Here is a 20162-nt window from a genome sequence, read left to right as displayed (position 1 = left end):
ATGAACTTCGGATCATTTGGAAGGCAGAGGGGGCTATTGAGAGGAGTTACAGTGAGGAAGTAATACCTCAGGTAAAAGAAGGTGGTAGATGGGTTACGGTCAGGGAATGGAAAGGGAACCGGCAGGCAGTGCAGGGATCCCCTATGGTTGTTCCCCTCATCAACCAGTATAGTTTTGAATACTTTTGTAGGGAAAGACTTACCAGGAGTAAGCAATGGGACACAAGTCTCTGGCACAGAATCTGTCCCTGATGCTCAGAAGGGAAGGGGGAAGAGGAGCAGAGCATTAGTCATTGGTGATTCCATAGTTAGGAGGACAGAGAGAAAGTTCTGTGGGAACAAGAGAGACTCACAACAAGAGGTGTGTTGCCTCCCAGGTGCCAGGGTTTGTGATGTCTCTGATCGTGTTTTCAGGATTCTTACAGGGTAGGGAGAGCAGCCCCACATTGTGGTCCATGTAGGCACCAACAACATAGATAGGACGAGAGATGGGGATTCAAGGCAGAAATTCAGGGAGCAAGGGTGGAAGCTCAGAGCTAGAACTAACAGGGTTGTTATCTGTGGTTTGTTGATCGTAGAGAGAGAGAGAGAGAGACACACACACACACAGAGACAGAGAGAGAGAGAGAGAGAGAGAGAGAGAGAGAGGGAGACGTGGCAACTGAGATGGTGCAGGTGGGAGGGTTTGGGATTCCTGGATAATTGGGGCTCTTTCTGGGTAGGTGAGGGGGGGCACCAATATCCTGGAGGGGAAATTTGTTAATGCTCTCTTCAGGTGGGTTTAAACTAATTCAGCAGGGGGGATGGGAACCTAAATTGTAGTTCAAGTATACAGGAGGTTGAGAGTAGGGAGGTCCGAAATAAGGTTTCAGGGTCACAAAAGGGCACTAGCAAGCAAGAAGTTGATTTGAAGTGTGTCTATTTCAATGCCAGGAACATCTGGAATAAAGGTGGGTGAACGTGCAGCATGGGTCAGAACCTGGGACTTCAATGTTGTGCTATTTCAGAGACATGGGTCGAGCAGGGACAGGAATGGCTGTTGCAGGTTCCAGGGCTTAGATGTTTCAGTAAGAACAGAAAAGATGGTAAAAGAGGTAGGGGTGTGGCACTGTTAGTTGAGGACAATATTACGGCTGCAGAAAGGACGTTAGAGGACTCATCACCTGAGGTAGTATAGGCTAAGAATAGAAACAGGAAAGGAGGTCACCCTGTTGGCCTCTGAATAGTTCCAGAGATATAGAGCAAAGAATAGCAAAGATGATTCTCGATAAGAATGAGAGTGACGGGCAGTTATTATGAGGGACTTCAACTTCCCAAATACTGACTGGAAATACTATAGTTCAAGCACTTTAGATGGGTCAGTTTTTGTCCATTGTGCGGAGGCTTTCCTGATACAGTATGCAGACAGGCCAGCAAGGTGCGAGACCACATTAGATTTGGTACTGGGGAGTAAATCCGGCCAGGTGTTAGATTTGGAGGTAAGTGTGCACTTTGGTGATAGTGACCACAATTCAGTTATGTTTACTTTAGCGATGGAAAGGGATAGGTATATACCGGAGGGCAGGAGCTACAGCTGGGGGAAATTATGATGCGATTAGGCAAGATTTAGGATGCATAGGATGGGGAAGGAAATTGCAGGTGATGGGCACAATATAAATGTGGAACTTATTCAAGAAGCAGTTACTGTGAGTCCTTCATAAGGCTGGGAGGAAGTTGTTGAGCGCAGGATCTGTTGTTTACTAAGGAAATTGAATCTCTTGTCAAGAGGAAGAAGGCAGCTTATGTTAGGATGAGATGTGATGGCTCAGTTAGAATAATTGAGAGTTACAAAGTAGCCAGGAAAGACCAAAAGAGAGAACTAAGGGGAACAAGGAGGGGACATGAGAAGTTGTTGGCGGAAAGGATCATGGAAAACCCTAAAGAGTTTTTTTATAGGCCTCTGCAGAGATCCAGGGAGGTGGAGGAGAAAATTAGCAAAATTATACTGGGTAGGAGTGAAAGGAACAGGGTGGTCGTTATGGGGGACTTTAACTTCCCCAAAATTGACTGGAAATGCTATAACTCTAGTAGGTCAGATGGATCAGTTTTTGTGCAATGCGTACAGGAGGGTTTCCTGACACAGTATATCAAAGGGCCGACAAAAAGGGAGGCCTCACTGGATCTGGTGCTTGGTAATGAACCAGGCCAGGTGTTTGATTTATTTGTAGGTGAGCACTTTGGAGAGAGTGACCATAATTCAGTTACGTTTAGCTTAGTGATGCAAAGGGATAGATACATGCCACAGATCAAGAGTTATTGATGGGGCAAGGGCAATTATAATGTGATTAGGCAAGAATTAGGATGCATAGAATGGGGTAGCAAATGCAGGGGATGCAGTCAATGGAAATGTGAAGCTTGTTTAAGGAATAGATATTGCGTGTCCTTGATAGGTTTGTCCCTGTCAGGCAGGGAAGAAGTGATAAGGTAAGGGAACCGTGGTTTACTACAGAAATTGTATCTCTTGTTAAGTGGGAGAAGGAGGCTTATGTGTTGATAAGACAAGATGGTTCAGATGAAGCGATGGAGAGTTACAGATCAGATAAGAAGGATTTAAAGAGAGTTAAGAAGAGCAAAGAGAAGACATGAGAAGTCTTTAGCAAATAAAATAAAGGAGAACCCAAAAGCTTTTTATAGGTATGTGAGGAATAAAAGGATGACTAGATTAGGAATAGGGCCAGTCAAAGACAGAAGTGGGAAGTTGAATGTGGACCTGTGGAGATCGGAGAGGTGCTAAATGAACATTTCTTATCAGTTTTCACTCAGGAAAAGGAGAATATTGTAGAGGAGAAGAATGAGGTACGAGATATTAGACTAGAATGGACTGAGGTTAGTCATGAACAGGTGTTATCAATTCGAGAAGGAGTGAAAATAGACAAGTCCCCTGGGCCGGATGGGATTTATTAGAGGATTCTCTTGGAAGCTAGGGAGGAGATAGCAGAGCCTTTGGCTTTGATATTTGAGTCATCATTGTCTACAGTTTAGTATCAGAGGACTGGAGGATTGCAAATGTTGTGCCCTGTTCAAGAAGGGCAGCAGAGATGATCCAGGTAATTACAGACCAGTGAGTGTTATAGGAAAGGTACTGGAAAGGATTACAGGAGATAAGATTTGTAATCATCTCGCAAGCAACAATTTGATTTCAGATAGTCAACATGGTTTCGTCAAGGGCATGTCATGTCTCACAAACCTCTGAGTTTTTTGAGAAGGTGACCAAGCATATAGATTAGATTGGATTAGATTAGATTAGATTACATTACATTACATTACAGCGTGGAAACAGGCCCTTCGGCCCAACAAGTCCACACCGACCCACCGAAGCGCAACCCACCCATGCCCCTACATTTACCCCTTACCAAACACTATGGGCAATTTAGCATGGCCAATTCACCTGACCTGCACATTTTTGGACTGTGGGAGGAAACCGGAGAACCTGGAGGAAACCCACGCAGACACGGGGAGAACGTGCAAACTCCACACAGTCAGTCGCCTGAGGCGGGAATTGAACCCGGGTCTCAGGCGCTGTGAGGCAGCAGTGCTAACCACTGTGCCGCCCACTAGATGAGGGTAGGGTATTTGACGTGGTATACATGGACTTCAGTAAAGCCTTTGATAAGGTTTCACATGGTAGGCTGTTGGAGAAAATGCAGAGGCATGGAATTGAGGGTGTTTTGGCAGTTTGGATTAAAAACTGGCTTTCTGATAGAAGGCAGCGAGTGGTAATCGATGGAAAATATTCAGCCTGGAGTCCGGTTACTAGTGGTGTGCCACAAGAATCTGTTTTGGGACCACTGCTGTTTGTCATTTTTATAAATGACTTAGACGCAGGCATAGGTGGATGGATTAGTAAATTTGCAGATGACACTAAAGTCGGTGGAGTAGTGGACAGTTTGGAAGAATGTTACAGGTCAGGGGGACTTGGATAATAAGCAGAATTAGGCTGAGATGTAGCAAATGGAGTTCAATGCAGCTAAATGTGAGGTGATGCACTTTGGGAAGAATAACAGGAAGGCAGAGTACTGAGTCAATGGCAAGATTCTTGGTAGTGTGGATGTACAGAGGGATCTTGGAGTCCATGTACATAGATCCCTGAAAGTTGCCACCCAGGCTGATAGTGCTATTAAGGCATAAGGTGTGTTATGTTTCATTGGTAGAGGGATTGAGTTCCGGAGCCGCAATATCATACTACAACTGTACAAAACGTTGGCGCGGCCACACTTGGAATATTGTGTACAGTTCTGGTCGCCATATTTCAGGAAGGATGCAAAAGCATTGGAAAAGGTACAGAGCAGATTTACCAGGATGTTGTCTGGTCTGGAGGGAGTGTCTTATGGGGAAAGGCTGAGAAACTTAGGTCTGTTCTCATTGGAAAGAAGAAGGCTAAGAGGGGATTTGATAGAGACATACAAGACGATCAGAGGATTAGATAGGGCAGACAGTGACAGTCTTTTTCCTAGGATGATGGCGTCAGCTTGTACTAGGGGACTTAACTACAAATTGAGGGGTGATAGATTTAAGACAGATGCCAGAGGCAGGTTCTTTACTCAGACAGTGGTAAGGGCATGGAATGCCCTACCTGTCAATGTAGTCAACTCAGCCACATTCGGGAGATTTAAACAATCCTTGGATAAGCACATGGATTATGATGGGATAGTGTAGAGGAACGAGCTGAGCATAATTCACAGGTTGGCGCAACATCAAGGGCTGAAGGGCATGTTCTGCGCTGTATTGTTCTATAGTCTATGTTCTAAAGCTTTCTATAGGTATATAATAAATAAAAGAATGACTAAAGCAAGATTAGGGCCAATCAAGGGCAATAGTGGGAAACTGTGCATGGAGTTAGAAGAGATAAGGGAAGCACTAAATGAATATTTTATATCAATATTCAATCTAGAAAAAGACAATGTTGTCGAGAAGAATACTGAGAAACAGGCTACTAGACTAGATGGGATTGAGGTTCACAAGGAGACGGTGTTAGAAATTCTGGAAAGTGTGAAAATAGATAAAACCACCGGGCCACATGAGATTTATTTTAGGATTCTCTGGGAAGCCAGGGAGGAGATTGCCGAGCCTTTTGCTCTGATCTTTATGTTGTTACTGTCGACAGGAATAGTACTCCTACACTGGAGGATAGCAAGTGTTGTGCCCTTGTTCAAGAAGGGAAGTAGACACAAACCTGGTAATTATAGACCAGAGAGCCTTACTTCGATTGTGGATAAAGTGTTGGAAAAGGTAATAAGAGATCGGATTTACAATCATCTCGATAGGAGTAAATTTATCAGAGATAGTCAACACGGTTTTGTGAAGGGTAGGTCGTGCCTCACAAACCTTATTGGGCTCTTTGAGAAGGTGACCAAACAGGTAGATGAGGGTACAGAGGTTGATGTGGTGTATCCGGATTTCAGTAAGGCATTTAATAAGGTTCTCCATGATAGGCTACTGCACAAAATACAGAGGCATGGGATTGAGGGTGATTTAGCAGTTTGGATCAAATATTGGCTAGCTGAAAGAAGACAGAGGGTGGCGGGTGATAGGAAACGTTCATCCTAGAGTTCAGTTACTAGTGGTGTACCGCAAGGATCTGTTTTGGGTCCACTGCTGTTTGTCGTTTTAATAAACGATCCGGACGAGGATGTAGAAGGATGGGTTAGTAAATTTGCAGACAACACTAAGATCGGTACAGTTGTGGATAGTGCCGAAGGATGTTGTAGGTTACGGAGGGGCATAGATAAGCTGCAGAGCTGAGCTGAGAGGTGGCAAATGGAATTTAATGCAGAAAAGTGTGAGGTTCACTTTGGAAGGAATATCAGGAATGCAGAGCACTGGGCTAATGCTAAGATTCTTGGTAGTGTAGATGAACAGAGAGATCTCTGTGTCCACGTACATAGATCACCCAAAGTTGCCACCCAGGTTGATAGGGCTGTTAAGAAGGCATATGGTGTGTTAGCTTTTATTAGTACAGCGATCGAGTTTTGGAACCATGAGGTCATGCTGCAGCTGCACAAAACTCTGGTGCGGCGGCACTTGGAATATTGTGTACAGTTCTGGTCACCACATTATAGGAAGGTTGTGGAAGCTTTGGAAAGGGTGCAGAGGAGATTTACTAGGATGTTTCCTGGTATGGAGGGAAGGTCTTACGAGGGAAGGCTGAGGGACTTGAGGCTGTTTTTGTTAGTGAGAAGAAGGTTGAAAGGTGACTTAGTAGAGACATACAAGATGATCAGAGGGTTAGATCGGGTGGACACTGACAAGCCTATTTCCTCGGATGGTGATGGCTAGCATGAGGGGGCATAACTTTAAATTGAGGGGTAATAGATATTGGACAGTTGTCAGAGGTAGTTTCTTTACTCAGAGAGTAGCAGGGGCATGGAACACACTGCCTGCAACAGTTGTAGACTCGCCAACTTTACGGGCATTTAAATGGTCATTGGATAGGCATATGGAAGAGAATAGAATAGTGTAGGTTAGATGGGCTTCAGATTGGTTTCACAGGGCGGCGCAACATCGAGGGCCGAAGGGTCTGTACTGTGCTGTAATGTTCGATGTTCTATGACACCCTGGCTCATACTTCATTCACCACTATGACATATCCTCTGCACTCGCATGGAAAGGTAACATCTTTAACTTCTTCCTGTTCATCATTCAAGGTCCTAATTATCCCTTCCAAATGAAACAACCATATTGTATTCGCTGTTCACAATGCACTTTCCCCTCAGTCCTGAGAAGCAAGGGGGTGAAAGGTTATCAGGGTTAGTGGGAATGTGCAGTAATCAGATCAGCAAGGATCTTACAGAACGTGTAGCAGGTTCAAAGGGCCATGTGGCTTCATCTCCTCCTCGTTTCTATATTCATTTTTATGTGAATACAATAAGGAGGCCAAACAAAAACCATGTAACTACTTTGCAGAACACCTATGTTCAGTTCACAGGCTTCTGAAAAAAATCTTTCATGGGATGCTGACATCAATGGCAAGACAAGCATTTGTTGCGCATCCCTAATTCTCCTTGAATGGAGTGACCTCTTGGACATTTCAGTCAAAAACAATGTTCAGGGTCTGATGTCATATGTAGACCAGACCAAGTAAAAACAGTAGATTTTCTTCTTTAAAGCATAATCGTAAATTACTTTAACAACAAAAGATGTTAGTTTCATACCAACAGAGATTAGGTTTTAATCCAAAATTCATTGATAAATTTCTTGATGAAACTTGAATTTTATTAATAGTCTCTCCTGCCCTCCACCTTATCAAAAAAATTACTTTTCATCCCTCCTGCCCTTAACCACCCTTTTATTTAAAATTGACATTTCTATCTTTTCTTAGTCCTGGTGAAAGGTCATCTCCACATGAAACATTAACTCTTGTTTTTCCTCCACAGATGCTGCATGACATGCTGAGTGTCTCCAGCAATTCTTGTTTTGTTAAAAATTAAAACTGGATGCAGGAGTCTCCAAGCACTTTTAATTTCAGAATCCAGCCCATAAAGAACCAGTTTCGTCTCATTGTCCATACAACTTAGATCATTTATAAACTGACTGAAACATAACTTTCAAGTATTTAAACAGCTTTTCCATCTCAAAGAAAACAACTGGAAAATTGACAGGTTAATATTAGACTTACTTTGTCCACACAATCATCAAAGAAAGCCAGACTTGCATCCTTGTCACTCACAAAGGAACATTCCTCAATGAATCGAATAAACATCTGTGTTTTAGTCATCAATGAGTAAAACTTCTGGTGAGGACGGTCCCGACTCTTCAGGAAACCTATAAAGGTTAGCATGAAATCAGCAATCTTTTAAAAAAATCCCTCTCGATCTGATCTCCAAAACATTGGTAAAGGACTTGTAAGACAGAGACTCCCCCTTTGATTAATTAATGACTTTTGAATTTCCCAGAAAAAGAGAATTACAAAACAAACTCAGAGAGTTTGGCTTAAATTCCTTGCGAAAGATTTTCCAAAATTTCAAGACCAATTGCTAAACGCAAGTGACAAAATTAAAGCATTTTGTTTTTATCACAACTTTTATGTCACAATATGTGATTTGGATATTAATACTAAATTCACAAAAAGGAAAAAACTTTTAAATATAAATTGGAATGTAAGCACTAATGTGATTTATAGTTTAAATTGTGCTATGTTTCGAAAACACAGGTAACTAGTCCGTTTGAATTTAAGTAATCTATAATGCTGGTAATATTGTGTCAAATATTTTACAAAGGAGTCATTAAACTTTATGATTGCCAAGTTGAATTGACAAATATTATTTTCTAACTATTTTCAAACTTTTGTAATCACCTTGAAGGTCAAACAGTGAGCTTGCATCTGTTGCTTTTTCAGAGGGAGCCTCCGTGATGGGTCGAAGATAAGTTCTATAACCCTTCAGTATTGAAGCCATGAATCGGAGGAAAGCTTCTTGTATTTCTATCTCCAGTACTTGCATCCTCTTACCAAAGTTGAAATCATGATCATTCATTGATAACTCCATTAAAGCTTCTTCTCTGGGTCTTTGATGCACTGCAAGGGAATAAGTTTCATTTTAATTTTAAACGATTACTAAAAAATGCACATTCTCAAATGCACTGTAGTGAATGACTGATTCAGCTTTAATTTAAAATTATTTTTCAAGTTATTTCTGCAAGAAAAGCTTAAATTCCTCTCTTGATTACAGGGCCTAACTCCTGGTAGGCACAGAGAAGGCTTGTCTTTTTTCCAAGTGGCCGTTTTTCATTTTCAAACATAGGTAATGCTGTGTTGGAAGGTTGCTTCGCTGTGGATAGCATTAAATCTGATTCTTGTTATGGGTTTGTCATACGTTTGTGCGTGTAACTTCTACAGAATATGAATAAAGTGGAAGGAAATACAAATCAGCAGAGTGAGGGAATCACAGCCCTTTTTTTAAACACTTAACTGATTGGACAATTATATGCTCAGGTTTCACAGCACATTTCTCTGAACATTTGATCCTTGCCCTCCTTGCTCCAGGAAAGAAAGTAATTGTGAGGCACCATATATTACATCAGCTGACATCAGCTGAGCACAAACCAGGAAAATAAATTGGGGACACAGTTCAGTGTGGTCTCCCACTTCCCTCTACCAAAGCTATCAGAGGAATTTTGCAGTGAACTGAAACTATTTTATGTATAATACATTCAAGTCATTTTGAAACTTTTGGTCTCTATCAAACACAGATATTAATTTTTATACTGGTGCAGTGATTTGAACAGAAACAGAAACTCTGATCAGAAAGTTATACAGCATGGATCAGACACTTCTTGTACATGCCAACCAAACATTCTAAATTGATCCAGTCCTACATGCCAGCGTTTGGCCCACATCCCTCTAAACCCCTCCTATTCATATACCAGATGCCTTTTAAATATTGGAATTATGCTAGCCTCCACTACTTCCTCTGGCAGCATGTTCCATATATTCATTCTGTACACACACCAACCTCTGCATGAAAGCGTTGCCCCTCAGATCCCTTTTAAATCTTGCCCCTCTCACCTTAAACGATCTAACTTTGGACTTCTCTACCCTGGTGAAAAGACCTTGGCTATTCACCCCATCCATGCCCTTCATGGTTTATTAAAAACCTCCACAAGGTCATCCCCCAGCCTCTGACACTCCAGGAAAAAAAAAATCCTAGTCTATTCAGCGTCTCTTTATAGCTCAAACTTTCCAACCTCAGCAGTATCCTTGTACATCTTTTCAGAATCATTGAGTTTAAAAACATTTTCCTATATCAATCTATCATGCTGAATCTTGTCGAATGTCTTGCTGAAGTCCATGTGGACAACGTTTACCACTCTGCCTTCATTAATCTTCTTTGTCACTTCTTCAAAAAACTCAATCAAGTTAGTGAGACACAATTTCCCATGTACAAAGCCATGTTGACTCTCCCTAATCAGCCTGTGCTTTTCCAAATGCATGTAAATACTGCCCCTCAGAATCCCCTCCAACAACCTACCCACCGCTGATGCCAGGCTCACTGGTCCCTGGCTTTTCCTTAACACCTTTATAGACTCAGATGTAAACAGATCCTTCAGTCCAACTCATCCATGCCAACCAGATGTCCTAAAATTAATCTAGGCTCATATGCCAGCACTTGGCCCATATCCCTCTAAACCCTTCGGATTCATTTACACATCCAGATGTCTTTTAAATGTTGTAATTGTACCAGCCTCTACCATCTTCATTCTGGTAGCTCATTCCATACATGCACCACCCTTTTTGTGCGAAAAGTTGCCCCTTAGGTCCCTTTTAAATTTTCCCCTGTTACCCTACACCTAGTCCTGAACTCTAGCCCTCTAGTCCTGCCCCTCATGATTTTATAAACCTCCCCTCAGCCTCCGGCACTCCAGTGAAAACAGCCACAGCCTATTCAACTTCTCCTTATAGCTCAAACCCTCCAGCCCTGGCAAGATGCTTGCAAATCTTCTCTGAACCCTTTCAAGTTTCACAACATCCATCACATGAACTAACCTCCGGCTTTCCGGCATCTTACTTGTAGCTACTAATGATACAAATATCTCAGCAAAGGGCCCAGTAATCTCTTCCCTAGCTTTCCACACCTTATCAGGTCCTGGGGATTTATCCATCTTTATGCATTTTAAGACATCGAGCATCTCCTCTTCTGTAATATGGACACTTTTCAAGACATCACTATTTCCCCAAGTTCTCCAGCTTCCATATCCTTCTCCATCATAAATACTGATGCGAAATACTTGTTTAGTGAGACCCATCTCCTGTGGTTCCACACATAGATAACCTTGTGATCTTTTAGAAGCCCTATTCTCTCCCGAGCATCTCTTTGATGTATTTGTAGAATTCTCTTAGGATTCTTCTTAACCTGTCTGTCAGTTTTATATCATGTTTCCTTTTGGCCTTCCTGATTTCCCCCTTAAGTATACTGTACTCTTACTGCCCTTATCCTCCTCTAGGGATTCACTAATTCCAGCTGTCCATTCCTGACATATGTCTCTTTCTTTTCTTGACCACAACCTCAATTTCTCCAGTCATCCAGCATTCCCTATCCCTACCAGCCTTGCCTTTCACACTAACAGGAACAGATCAGAAAGGAACTTTTTGAAATCATGAACAAATTACAATATTTGATAGCTCAAAACATACTTACTCTCTGCTAACTGCTCATAAATGCTGCTCAAAGAGTTGATCAGATTTTTACAAGCTTTCTTAGGAAGCAGTTTCCACGTCAGGTTTTTTCTATCATCCGTTCTGAAACAACAACTTTACTTTAAATACAATTCTTGAGCTCAAACACAGCAAATGAATTCAGAATTTTCAATCGCAACATTATTTTCACTATCAGCTACAAGTACCCTGTTTAACTAATAGTCAGTTTAACAAAACAAGAATGTGTTCTAAATTATAATTCAGTATACACATTGATGAATCAGTGGCTAGTTGGAGTTTTTGAGCCATGGAATAACATTGACAGGTATTGTAGCTCATTTCATGCATTAATATGGAACTGTCCCTCATTACCCTGACACAGACCACTGCCAGCACGATGAAGTTACTTGTTTATAAAGTAATTTAATGGCTAGAACAAAGAACAGCTCACCAGTCTAGTCAAAATGATTTGTGGAAGTAATAACAATAATGTTAGACAAACAATGCACAGGTGTCACACTAGAATTCCAAATGTCTGTGTAAGGGCTCTTGTGGCACCATGGTAGTGTCCCCACCTTGAACTGGCAGCTTAGGTTCAAGTTCCACCTGTTCCAGAGGTGTATCACAATATCTATGAACAGGTTGATTAGAAAATATCTGCAGACAGCCAAAGTTACAAATGCAGAGGTGTTACAATACCACCTGAGGGAAGGATATAGGGAGACATTAAATCTTGTATAGGTATTTTCATGATAAATCTTAACTGAGAAACTGATAATAAGGAAAATTATGGCTGCAAAACCTGGGCATAATTTCCAGCCTCAGGAGAAGATCACATAAGATCTCGTCTCCCTAATTTCTATCCCACATGTCGTCTAGTTATTGCTCAAAATGTCCATTTTATGGTGAGACGTTCCTGTTCGCAACATGGAATTCCTTTGATGAAAGTTCTTTTTCCTCCAAACACAATTGTTATTCATAAATTCACTTTATATTCAAATTGCAATTGCAATTAAAATCTTACTGAAAGATGGTGTTAGTGTCCAGATCCACACAGCTTACGTCACTTGGAGGATCGTACAGGTCAAAGTAGCGAGAGTCAACTCCTACGATGAAAGGGCAAGGGGCACTAAGAACATCTGCCAAAGCCAATGGGCAGAGAGGAATGTATGGACATGGCCAATGGAATGGAAATATCATCTGCATAGAAAAAAAGTCACAATAATGTCAACACACTTTCTCTTAAAAATCTACTTGCTTTCTGTTAACTGGTGCAAAAGTGTATCACTTGCTCAGCCAAAGTTAAATAATTGCCAAGGATCTCAGCATTTTTTTTTAACATTCTCATAACATGACTGAAAGAAACCAAGTGCCAACTTTAGAAAGCTACAAAACAAAACTACTTTGTTCCTGCAAGTACATCTTCATGTTAGAACTCTGTATTTTATAAGCAGAAATAAAAAGGAGTGAAAACTGATATTTCCTTGCTAAAATATTTTGCAGAATATGCAAGCATTAATTATATCATATAGTCAAAAAGGATAGGATTAGATTGATCTGCCGTGTCCAGTAAACCTACTCAAAAAACTTTCTTCAATCTAACAAAAGAAGTTAAGAGGTACAATTGTAACTTTTTAACCTATGTACAATTTGGAATACATTTATAAATGCAACGGAGTAACAAAACCCAGCAGCTGTAATAGCAAAGTTTTTACAAGTTCAATTCAAAATGATTTTCCACATTATATTTGATACCTCTAGTTTACAATTTTTTTTCAGATATTATGACTTTAATTAGAATTTGTGGATTCTGCAAATATGAAAATATCTCACCAATACCAAGGGCCAACAATGACAAGGTAATTCTGCCAACACTCAAGTCAGACCTTTATTCTCAAATACAAAATCTTTTTCAGTTGCATGTCAACATTCTTTATGGATCCATGGAGTTTGTACCCTTGCCCACTCTGCTGAATGGAAAATTTTCTTCAAGGCATTTTATTTGCTTATAATAATATCCTTTGCGGTATAAAAGAAAATGATTCAATGCGGATGGCTGAAGCTAATTCTATCGATACAAGTAATTTCCCTTCCCTATCCCAACAGAAAACTCATGCAGACTTCCTCATTACGACTTCACTACACCATTAAATAAACAACATCTTTATTGACGTGAAAACCATTATTAAATACTTAAAACAATCCTTTAATAATCCTTTCCTACTTCTCTATTCTGCTGATTGGCTCAAGAAGCCAACGTTATAAAAAGGAAGCTGTTATTATCTGTTCCTGCATTGCTATGATTTAGAATTTCATACACTGAACAGATATCTTTTCAACTTAAAGATTAAGTGCCACCCTCATGCTTTTAAAACAATGTACTTTTAAAGAAATGATTAGTTCCAAAGTTCTTTCTCACTTTTTCTTGGGTTTTAAGACATTTTTATTTAAACACTGATTTTCTGGCACACCATCACAGACCAGCTGAACGGAAATACCGAACCTGACTGCACCAGTTGAATTAACATATATGGTGAAAACCCAGGGGTGCTTTGGTGAATTATTTCACCTGCAGGTAAGGGGACAGCTGGAAAATGGGAAGCCTTCAAAAATGAGATAACAAGAGTGCAGAGACAGTATATTCCTGTTAGGGTGAAAGGAAAGTCAAAGACTGTGGTGCTGGCAAAGCACAGCCAGTCAGGCAGAATCAGAGGACCAGGAAAGTTGAAGAGCATCAGGATGAATAGCTTATGCTCGAAACATCAACTCTCCTGCTCCTCAGATGCTGCCTGACCTGTAGTGCTTTTCCAGCACCGGACTCTGACTCTGATCTCCAGCATCTGCAGTCCTTACTTTCTACCAAAGGTGAAAGAAAAGGCTGGTGGGTGTAGGGGATGCTGGCTAACTAGAGAAATTGAGGTTTTGGTTAAGAAAAGGAAGGAAGCATATGTCAGGTATAGACAGGAAAGATGAATCCTTAGAAAAATATAGGCAGTAAGAGTATACTTAATAGGGAAATGAGGAGGGCAAAAGGGGAAAATGAGATAGCTTTAGCAAATACATTGGTTAGGGAGAATCCAAAGGGATTTTATAAATACATTAAGGACAAAAAGGTAACTAGGGATAATCAAGAGCACCTCAAAGATCAGCAAGGCAGCCTATGTGTGAAGCTGCAGGAGATGGGGAAGATATTAAATGAGTATTTTGCATCAGTGTTTACTGTGGAGAAAGGAAATCCATTAAAAATATAGAATGTGGGGAAATGGGAAATAGATACTGACATCTTGAAAAATCTCCATATCACAGTGAAGGTGTTGCTGGACATCTTGAAACACAAAAGTGATTAAATCCCCAGGACCTGATCAGGTGTACCCTAGAACTCTATGGGAGGCTAGGGAAGTGATTGCTGGGCCCCTTGCTGAGATATTTGTATCATCGATAGTCACAGGTGAGGTGCCGGAAGACTGGAGGTTGGCTAACATGGTGCCCCTATTTAAGAAAGGAGATAAGGAAAAGCCAGGGAACTATAGACCAGTGAGCCTGACATTGGTGGTGGGCAAGTTGTTGAAGGGAATCCTGACGGACACGATTTAAATGTATTTGGAAAGGCAAGGACTGATTAGGGGCAGTCAGCATGGCTTTGTGCATGGGACATCATAGTTGAGAGGGTGGCGCTGAAAAAGCACAGCAGGTCAGGCAGCATCTGAGAAGCAGCAAAATCGACGTTTCGGGCAAAAGCCCTTCATCAGGAATGAGGCTTGTGAGCCGAGGGGTTAGAGAGATAAATGGGGGAGGTGGGGGGTGAGGTAACTGAGAGTGCGATAGGTAGATGGAGGTGGGGTTAATGGTGATAGATTGGAGAGGAGAGTGGAGCGGATAGGTAGGAAGGAAGGAAGCTGAACAGGTCATGAAGATGGATAGACAAGCTTGATTGAGTGTTTTTGAAGAAGTAACAAAGAGGATTGATGAGGTGGATGTGATCTACATTGGACTTCAAGTAAGGTGTTCGACATGGTTCCTCATAGGAGATTGGTTAGCAAGGTTAGATTTCATGGAATACAGGGAGAACTAGCCAGTTGGATACAGATCTGGCTCAAAAGTAGAAGACAGGCAGTTGTTTTTCAGACTGGAGGCCTGTGACCAGTGGTTTACCACAAGATCGATGCTGGGTTCACTGCTTTTTGTCTTTTATATAAACGACTTAGATGTGAACATAGGAGGTATAGCAAGTAAGTCTGCAGACGGCACCAAAATTGGAGGTATAGTGGACAACGAAGAAGGTTACCTCAGAGTACAACGAGATCTTGATCAGATGGGTCAATGGCCTGAGCAGTGACAAATTGAGTTTAGATAAATGCGAGATGCAAATTGGAAAAGCGAATCAGAGCAGGATTTAGACACTTAAAAGGAAGGTGCTGGGGAGTGTTGATGAACAAAGAGACCTTGGAGTGCAGGTTCATGGTTCCATGAAAGTAGAGTCGCAGGTAGATAGGATAGTGAAGGAAGTCAGAGCATTGAGTATAGGAGTTGGGAGGTCATGTTGCGGCTGTAAGGACATTGGTTATGCCACTTTTGGAATACTGCATTCAATTCTGGTCTCCTTGCTATAGGAAAGATGTTATTAAACTTGAAAAGGTTCAGAAAAGATTTACAAATCTATTGCCAGGGTTGGAGGATTTGAGCTATTGGGAGAGGCTGAAAAAGCTGAGGTTGTTTTCCTTGGAACGTCGGAGGACATTTATAAAATCATGAGGGGCGTGGATAGGATAAATAGACAAGGCCTTTTCTCTGGGGTGGGCATAGAACTAAAGGGCATAGGTTTAGGGTGAGAGAAGAAAGATATAAAAGAGACCTAAGGGGCAACTGTTTCACACAGAGTGTGGTGCGTGTATGGAATAAGCTGCCAGAGGAAGTGGTGGTAACTGGTACAATTACAGCATTTAAAAGACATTTGCATGGGTATATGAATAGAAAGGGTTTAGAGGGATATGGGCCAAGTGCTGGCAAATGGGACTAAATTAGGTTGGGATATCTGGTTGGCATGGATGAGTGGATCGAAGAGTCAATTTCCATGTTGTACATCTCTATGACTCTATGGTTCCTGTTTTACATTGTTAGGCTCAGCAATTTCTCTCTGGCAGCTCCTCAATCTTATTATTTCAGAATTTGTTTTCTTAAACTAACTTCTTAAATAAATCTAAGGGAAAAAAGCAAGGATTTACCATTAGCATAATTCCTTGTGAAAGTGTCTCCAGATTGTAAGCATGTTTTCAAATAACCTGACAGCTTCATGAGCTGTAGGGAAAAGTTTCAATAAACATCTCTGCAGACAACATGCTTACAACTTCCCAACAAATATCTCCATTTTTGATCAGTGTTATGAGCCATCTGAAGTGACACAAGCACCTCAAATCACCAACCTTTCTTATAGGAAAGCTCTGAAGACACAACTAAATGGTTTGGCAAAATTATCAAAAATTTAAAACCTAAGAAAACTTTAAAAATTTAAAAGCTGAATCTGACCATTCCACAATCCTTCCAAACCCCTACATTAAATGTCCCAAATGTTTAAAACGCAGCAAGTTATCACGTTCTACCATTTCATTTGCATGATATATGATTAAACTATCAATTTTTCAAAGGGTGAAGTATTTGTCAGTGATAAACTGCACTTTATTACTATCATCAACAATGAATGCAGAAGTTACGGAATTCTTATGCATCAGTAAACCTGGATACTTCCTGTTCACCACCGAACGCAAGTTCATTTCATAATTATAGATTCTATGATAGGTCATATCAACTTCCCATATCTTTCATTATTGGTGATGTGATATTTGTAAGGGAATTCATAAGAACATTGCAGCTTATAGAAGAAGTCTAGTTATAGTGATGGAAAACTAGTTGTTGTATCAGAAACACCAACAGAAAGGTGACGGAGGAGGTTCTTAATGGCTCAGATGTAAAGACAGAATTCACCTGAGCAGAAACTGACCAGAAGATCCTGGATGTGATTTCTATCTGTGCTCAGTTTGTATATCAGATCGTGGAGGTCAGAGTGCTAGAACTGATCTCAATGCTCCAAAAGAAAACCAACATTGATCACATTTTTAGATTCTCTGCAGTGACTTACAGCAAAATGCAGCATTACATTAAGTGATTTGATAATTTAATGATTGCAATAATAATTCTACTTGCCAATTTGCAAATATAATCATTTTTTTAAAAACCTTAGTGTTTGGTCATTCATTTAATTCCACCTATCATTAATTATAAATTCACAGTTAAAGGCTAACCTTAGACGAGATGTTTTAGTCAAGGTAGAGCTAAGTTAAGGTTACAGGGTTTAAAGCAGCAGGAAAACTAAGCACAAAAATATAAATCAAACTACATCTTTGCAAATCTTCCTGACAAAATCTCTCAGAAGTTTGAGTGAGCTTAATACTCACAGAAACGAGTGCTTCAGCCACACTAGTCAACACAGCAGGGCGGAGAGAGTGAATAAGAATCTTGTGCTCAGTTACTGCATACAACAGCAGACTTATTGCTTTCTCTGGGCCCAGGTTCTGCAACAAAGTAGTGAAACTGCCACCACTGAAAGAAAATGGACAGACATCAGACTTCAGTGCAGTAATGACCACTTCGTTGGTCTGACTAAAATATATTCCTGGAGACCCCAATTTATGCCTCTTGTTGCAGAAAGTATTACACGCATTCTCTCCACTCTGCAGATCATTTTCAGGCAGCATCCAAGGAGCAGGAAAATCGACGTTTCGGGCAAAAGCCAATTGCTGTGCTTTTCCAGCACCACTCTAATCCAGAATCTGGTTTCCAGCATCTGCAGTCATTGTTTTTACCTAGATCATTTTCAGACAGAGTTATTGTAGCAGATGAGCTGATTGCCCTCAAGGAAAATAACTTCCAGTAATTTTGAAAACAGAATTGTTTTAATTAACTTGTTAAAGTGGGAGCAGGCAACAGAACACTTTCCTGTTGTTCAGTGCCATTGCACTTTAACCTAGAAGTATGTGGCACAATCAAACTCATGAGTTTGGACATTTGAAAGTTTAAGTTATAACATTCTGCATAAAACAATCTTGGGATGTGAATGTTTAAAAACATTTAAGAAGAACATTAATTTAAGTGAGCATTTAGTACAGTTTACAAGACAATAGTGATAATTCCCAAAGCTTCAATTTTTTGAATATCTACTTGCTATTTGATGTTTCTTTAAAAGAATACATGCAATATGGAATCCCAAGTAGTAATATTTCATTGCTTATGATATGAAATTCAACCTGGCTTTGTTGCAATTAATCCTTTCAACATATAAAAAAACATAAAATGCCCTCATGACATAAAAATAATGTTGTATGAAATGTAAGCACAGCTTTCAATTCTATCTGATCATCGCTAACCTGTTTCAATACAGTACAGAAGCAGATATTTAGATAATAATTTAATCTGCATTTTTCCACCAGTTGAAAATATTCGACAGATATCTGTCAAAATCTAGAGGAAATTGCATAATTGCCAACTTGCAACTGAAAATCACAGGATGGTTACTTTTCAACAAGGTATTTGATATCAAAAGATGAAAAGGAAGAAGAAATAGCATTGCTCTCTAGTTATAAGTGTACCATATGCTGCTGGATTACATAAGGAACTGATGCTGGGAATGAATTGCATTGTTGTAAGTCAGTCAAGACTCTTGTGACAAAGTGAAAGCACGAAGCTTTGTTCTTACTTTTTTTTTGCTTCATATTTGAACTCATTTATTTTTCTGATTTTTATGTCATTTTTTTCTTGCATTTTGTTTGCTTAAGCAGTAGAACAGATTAAAATAGTAGAAGCGAAATCTCTTTGGTACAGGAAGTTATACATTTACCATAGACAGCTTTGGAGATATACATTACCGTAAGAGATGCAGCTTCATTTATATTACAGTTTTAGCTACTGCACAAGTATAGACAAGTGAATTCTGCTACTAACACCGCTACTCTGTTGTTCTTTGTAGGTATACTATTGTAGACAAGTTTACATCGGCGTTTTGGAGTTGTCACACTGGCATAAGAGCAAACACCAGATACAGAAGCTTGAAAAATTATAACAACAAAGTACTTATTCATAGAACATGAGTTCAAATCCCACCATGGAGATTTCAGTGTTTGAATTCAGTTTCTTAAAATGGTTGGTATCAGTCATACCATCGGTTTGTTGTCTAATCCACTGGTTCACTAATGCTTTTAAGGGAAGGAAGCCGACAAACTTTAACTGTCTAGTTTACATAGCTCCAACCTCCACCAGTTCTTGCTTATTTGGAAATACTGAGTGGGACAGTGTTCAGGATACAATTTTCATTTTCAAAGATGTTTAAAAGAATTAAATCTGTACTTATCCATACGTACCTCAAAGGTAATGGTGATGATACAGGTTGGCAAAGCATCAGATAGTCATGTGGTGATTGCTATAACAAACGAGAAGATAGAATCTGCTGAATTTTAATCTAATACAAATTCTGGTCCAAGCAGAAGTATTCACATTAAGGAAAGCTTCTCTAATATCAGTTTCTTGTATTTCAAATTTTAACAATTTCAAAGTCCGAATCTCTCACTTTTCACGTTTTTTGCTAACATTATTTTTAATAACACAATATTCTATGGAATTTGCTTAATCCATTGAACTCTACCATTTCAGATGCACTATCATATTACAAATGTTCAGGATGATTTTTGGGGTAAAGAATCAAATATCAATATACTCCTGCTACAATCTAAACAACAGAAGACATCTAAGAGCACTGTATTGTTGTTGTGAATAGCAACCACGTAAATAGATACTCACCTGCACAAGAATCCTTGGCCTTTGAGGAGAAGGAAATGGAACATTATGCATGAAATGACTGATGTGCCTGCAAAATAGAAGTTTAAGCATGTTGAATGCATGGAGAAAACACTGGTATTCACCATCATCGTTTAGCGACAAGTCTATCC

General features: G+C 40.1%; 1 protein-coding gene across 10 annotated transcripts in view; it reads right to left on the bottom strand.

The window, feature by feature from the left end:
- The window catches only part of dennd4a (DENN/MADD domain containing 4A), a 157961-nt gene that overhangs the window by 81087 nt on the left and 56712 nt on the right, over nucleotides 1-20162 (bottom strand). For all 10 annotated transcript variants that reach the window (XM_072565375.1, XM_072565377.1, XM_072565378.1 and 7 more), the window contains exons 7-13: nucleotides 20014-20080; nucleotides 19578-19636; nucleotides 17619-17763; nucleotides 12194-12369; nucleotides 11171-11271; nucleotides 8332-8550; nucleotides 7654-7799 (exon numbers count right to left, since the gene is read on the bottom strand). In XM_072565375.1, coding sequence (XP_072421476.1) covers nucleotides 7654-7799; nucleotides 8332-8550; nucleotides 11171-11271; nucleotides 12194-12369; nucleotides 17619-17763; nucleotides 19578-19636; nucleotides 20014-20080 — 913 coding nt within the window. The remainder of the gene's footprint in view (nucleotides 1-7653; nucleotides 7800-8331; nucleotides 8551-11170; nucleotides 11272-12193; nucleotides 12370-17618; nucleotides 17764-19577; nucleotides 19637-20013; nucleotides 20081-20162) is intronic.

Source organism: Chiloscyllium punctatum, chromosome 48, assembly GCF_047496795.1.
Source record: "Chiloscyllium punctatum isolate Juve2018m chromosome 48, sChiPun1.3, whole genome shotgun sequence".
Lineage (NCBI taxonomy): Eukaryota > Metazoa > Chordata > Chondrichthyes > Orectolobiformes > Hemiscylliidae > Chiloscyllium > Chiloscyllium punctatum.
The sequence above is the reverse complement of the archived record's forward strand: the minus strand, read 5'-3'. Positions and strand labels throughout refer to the sequence as shown.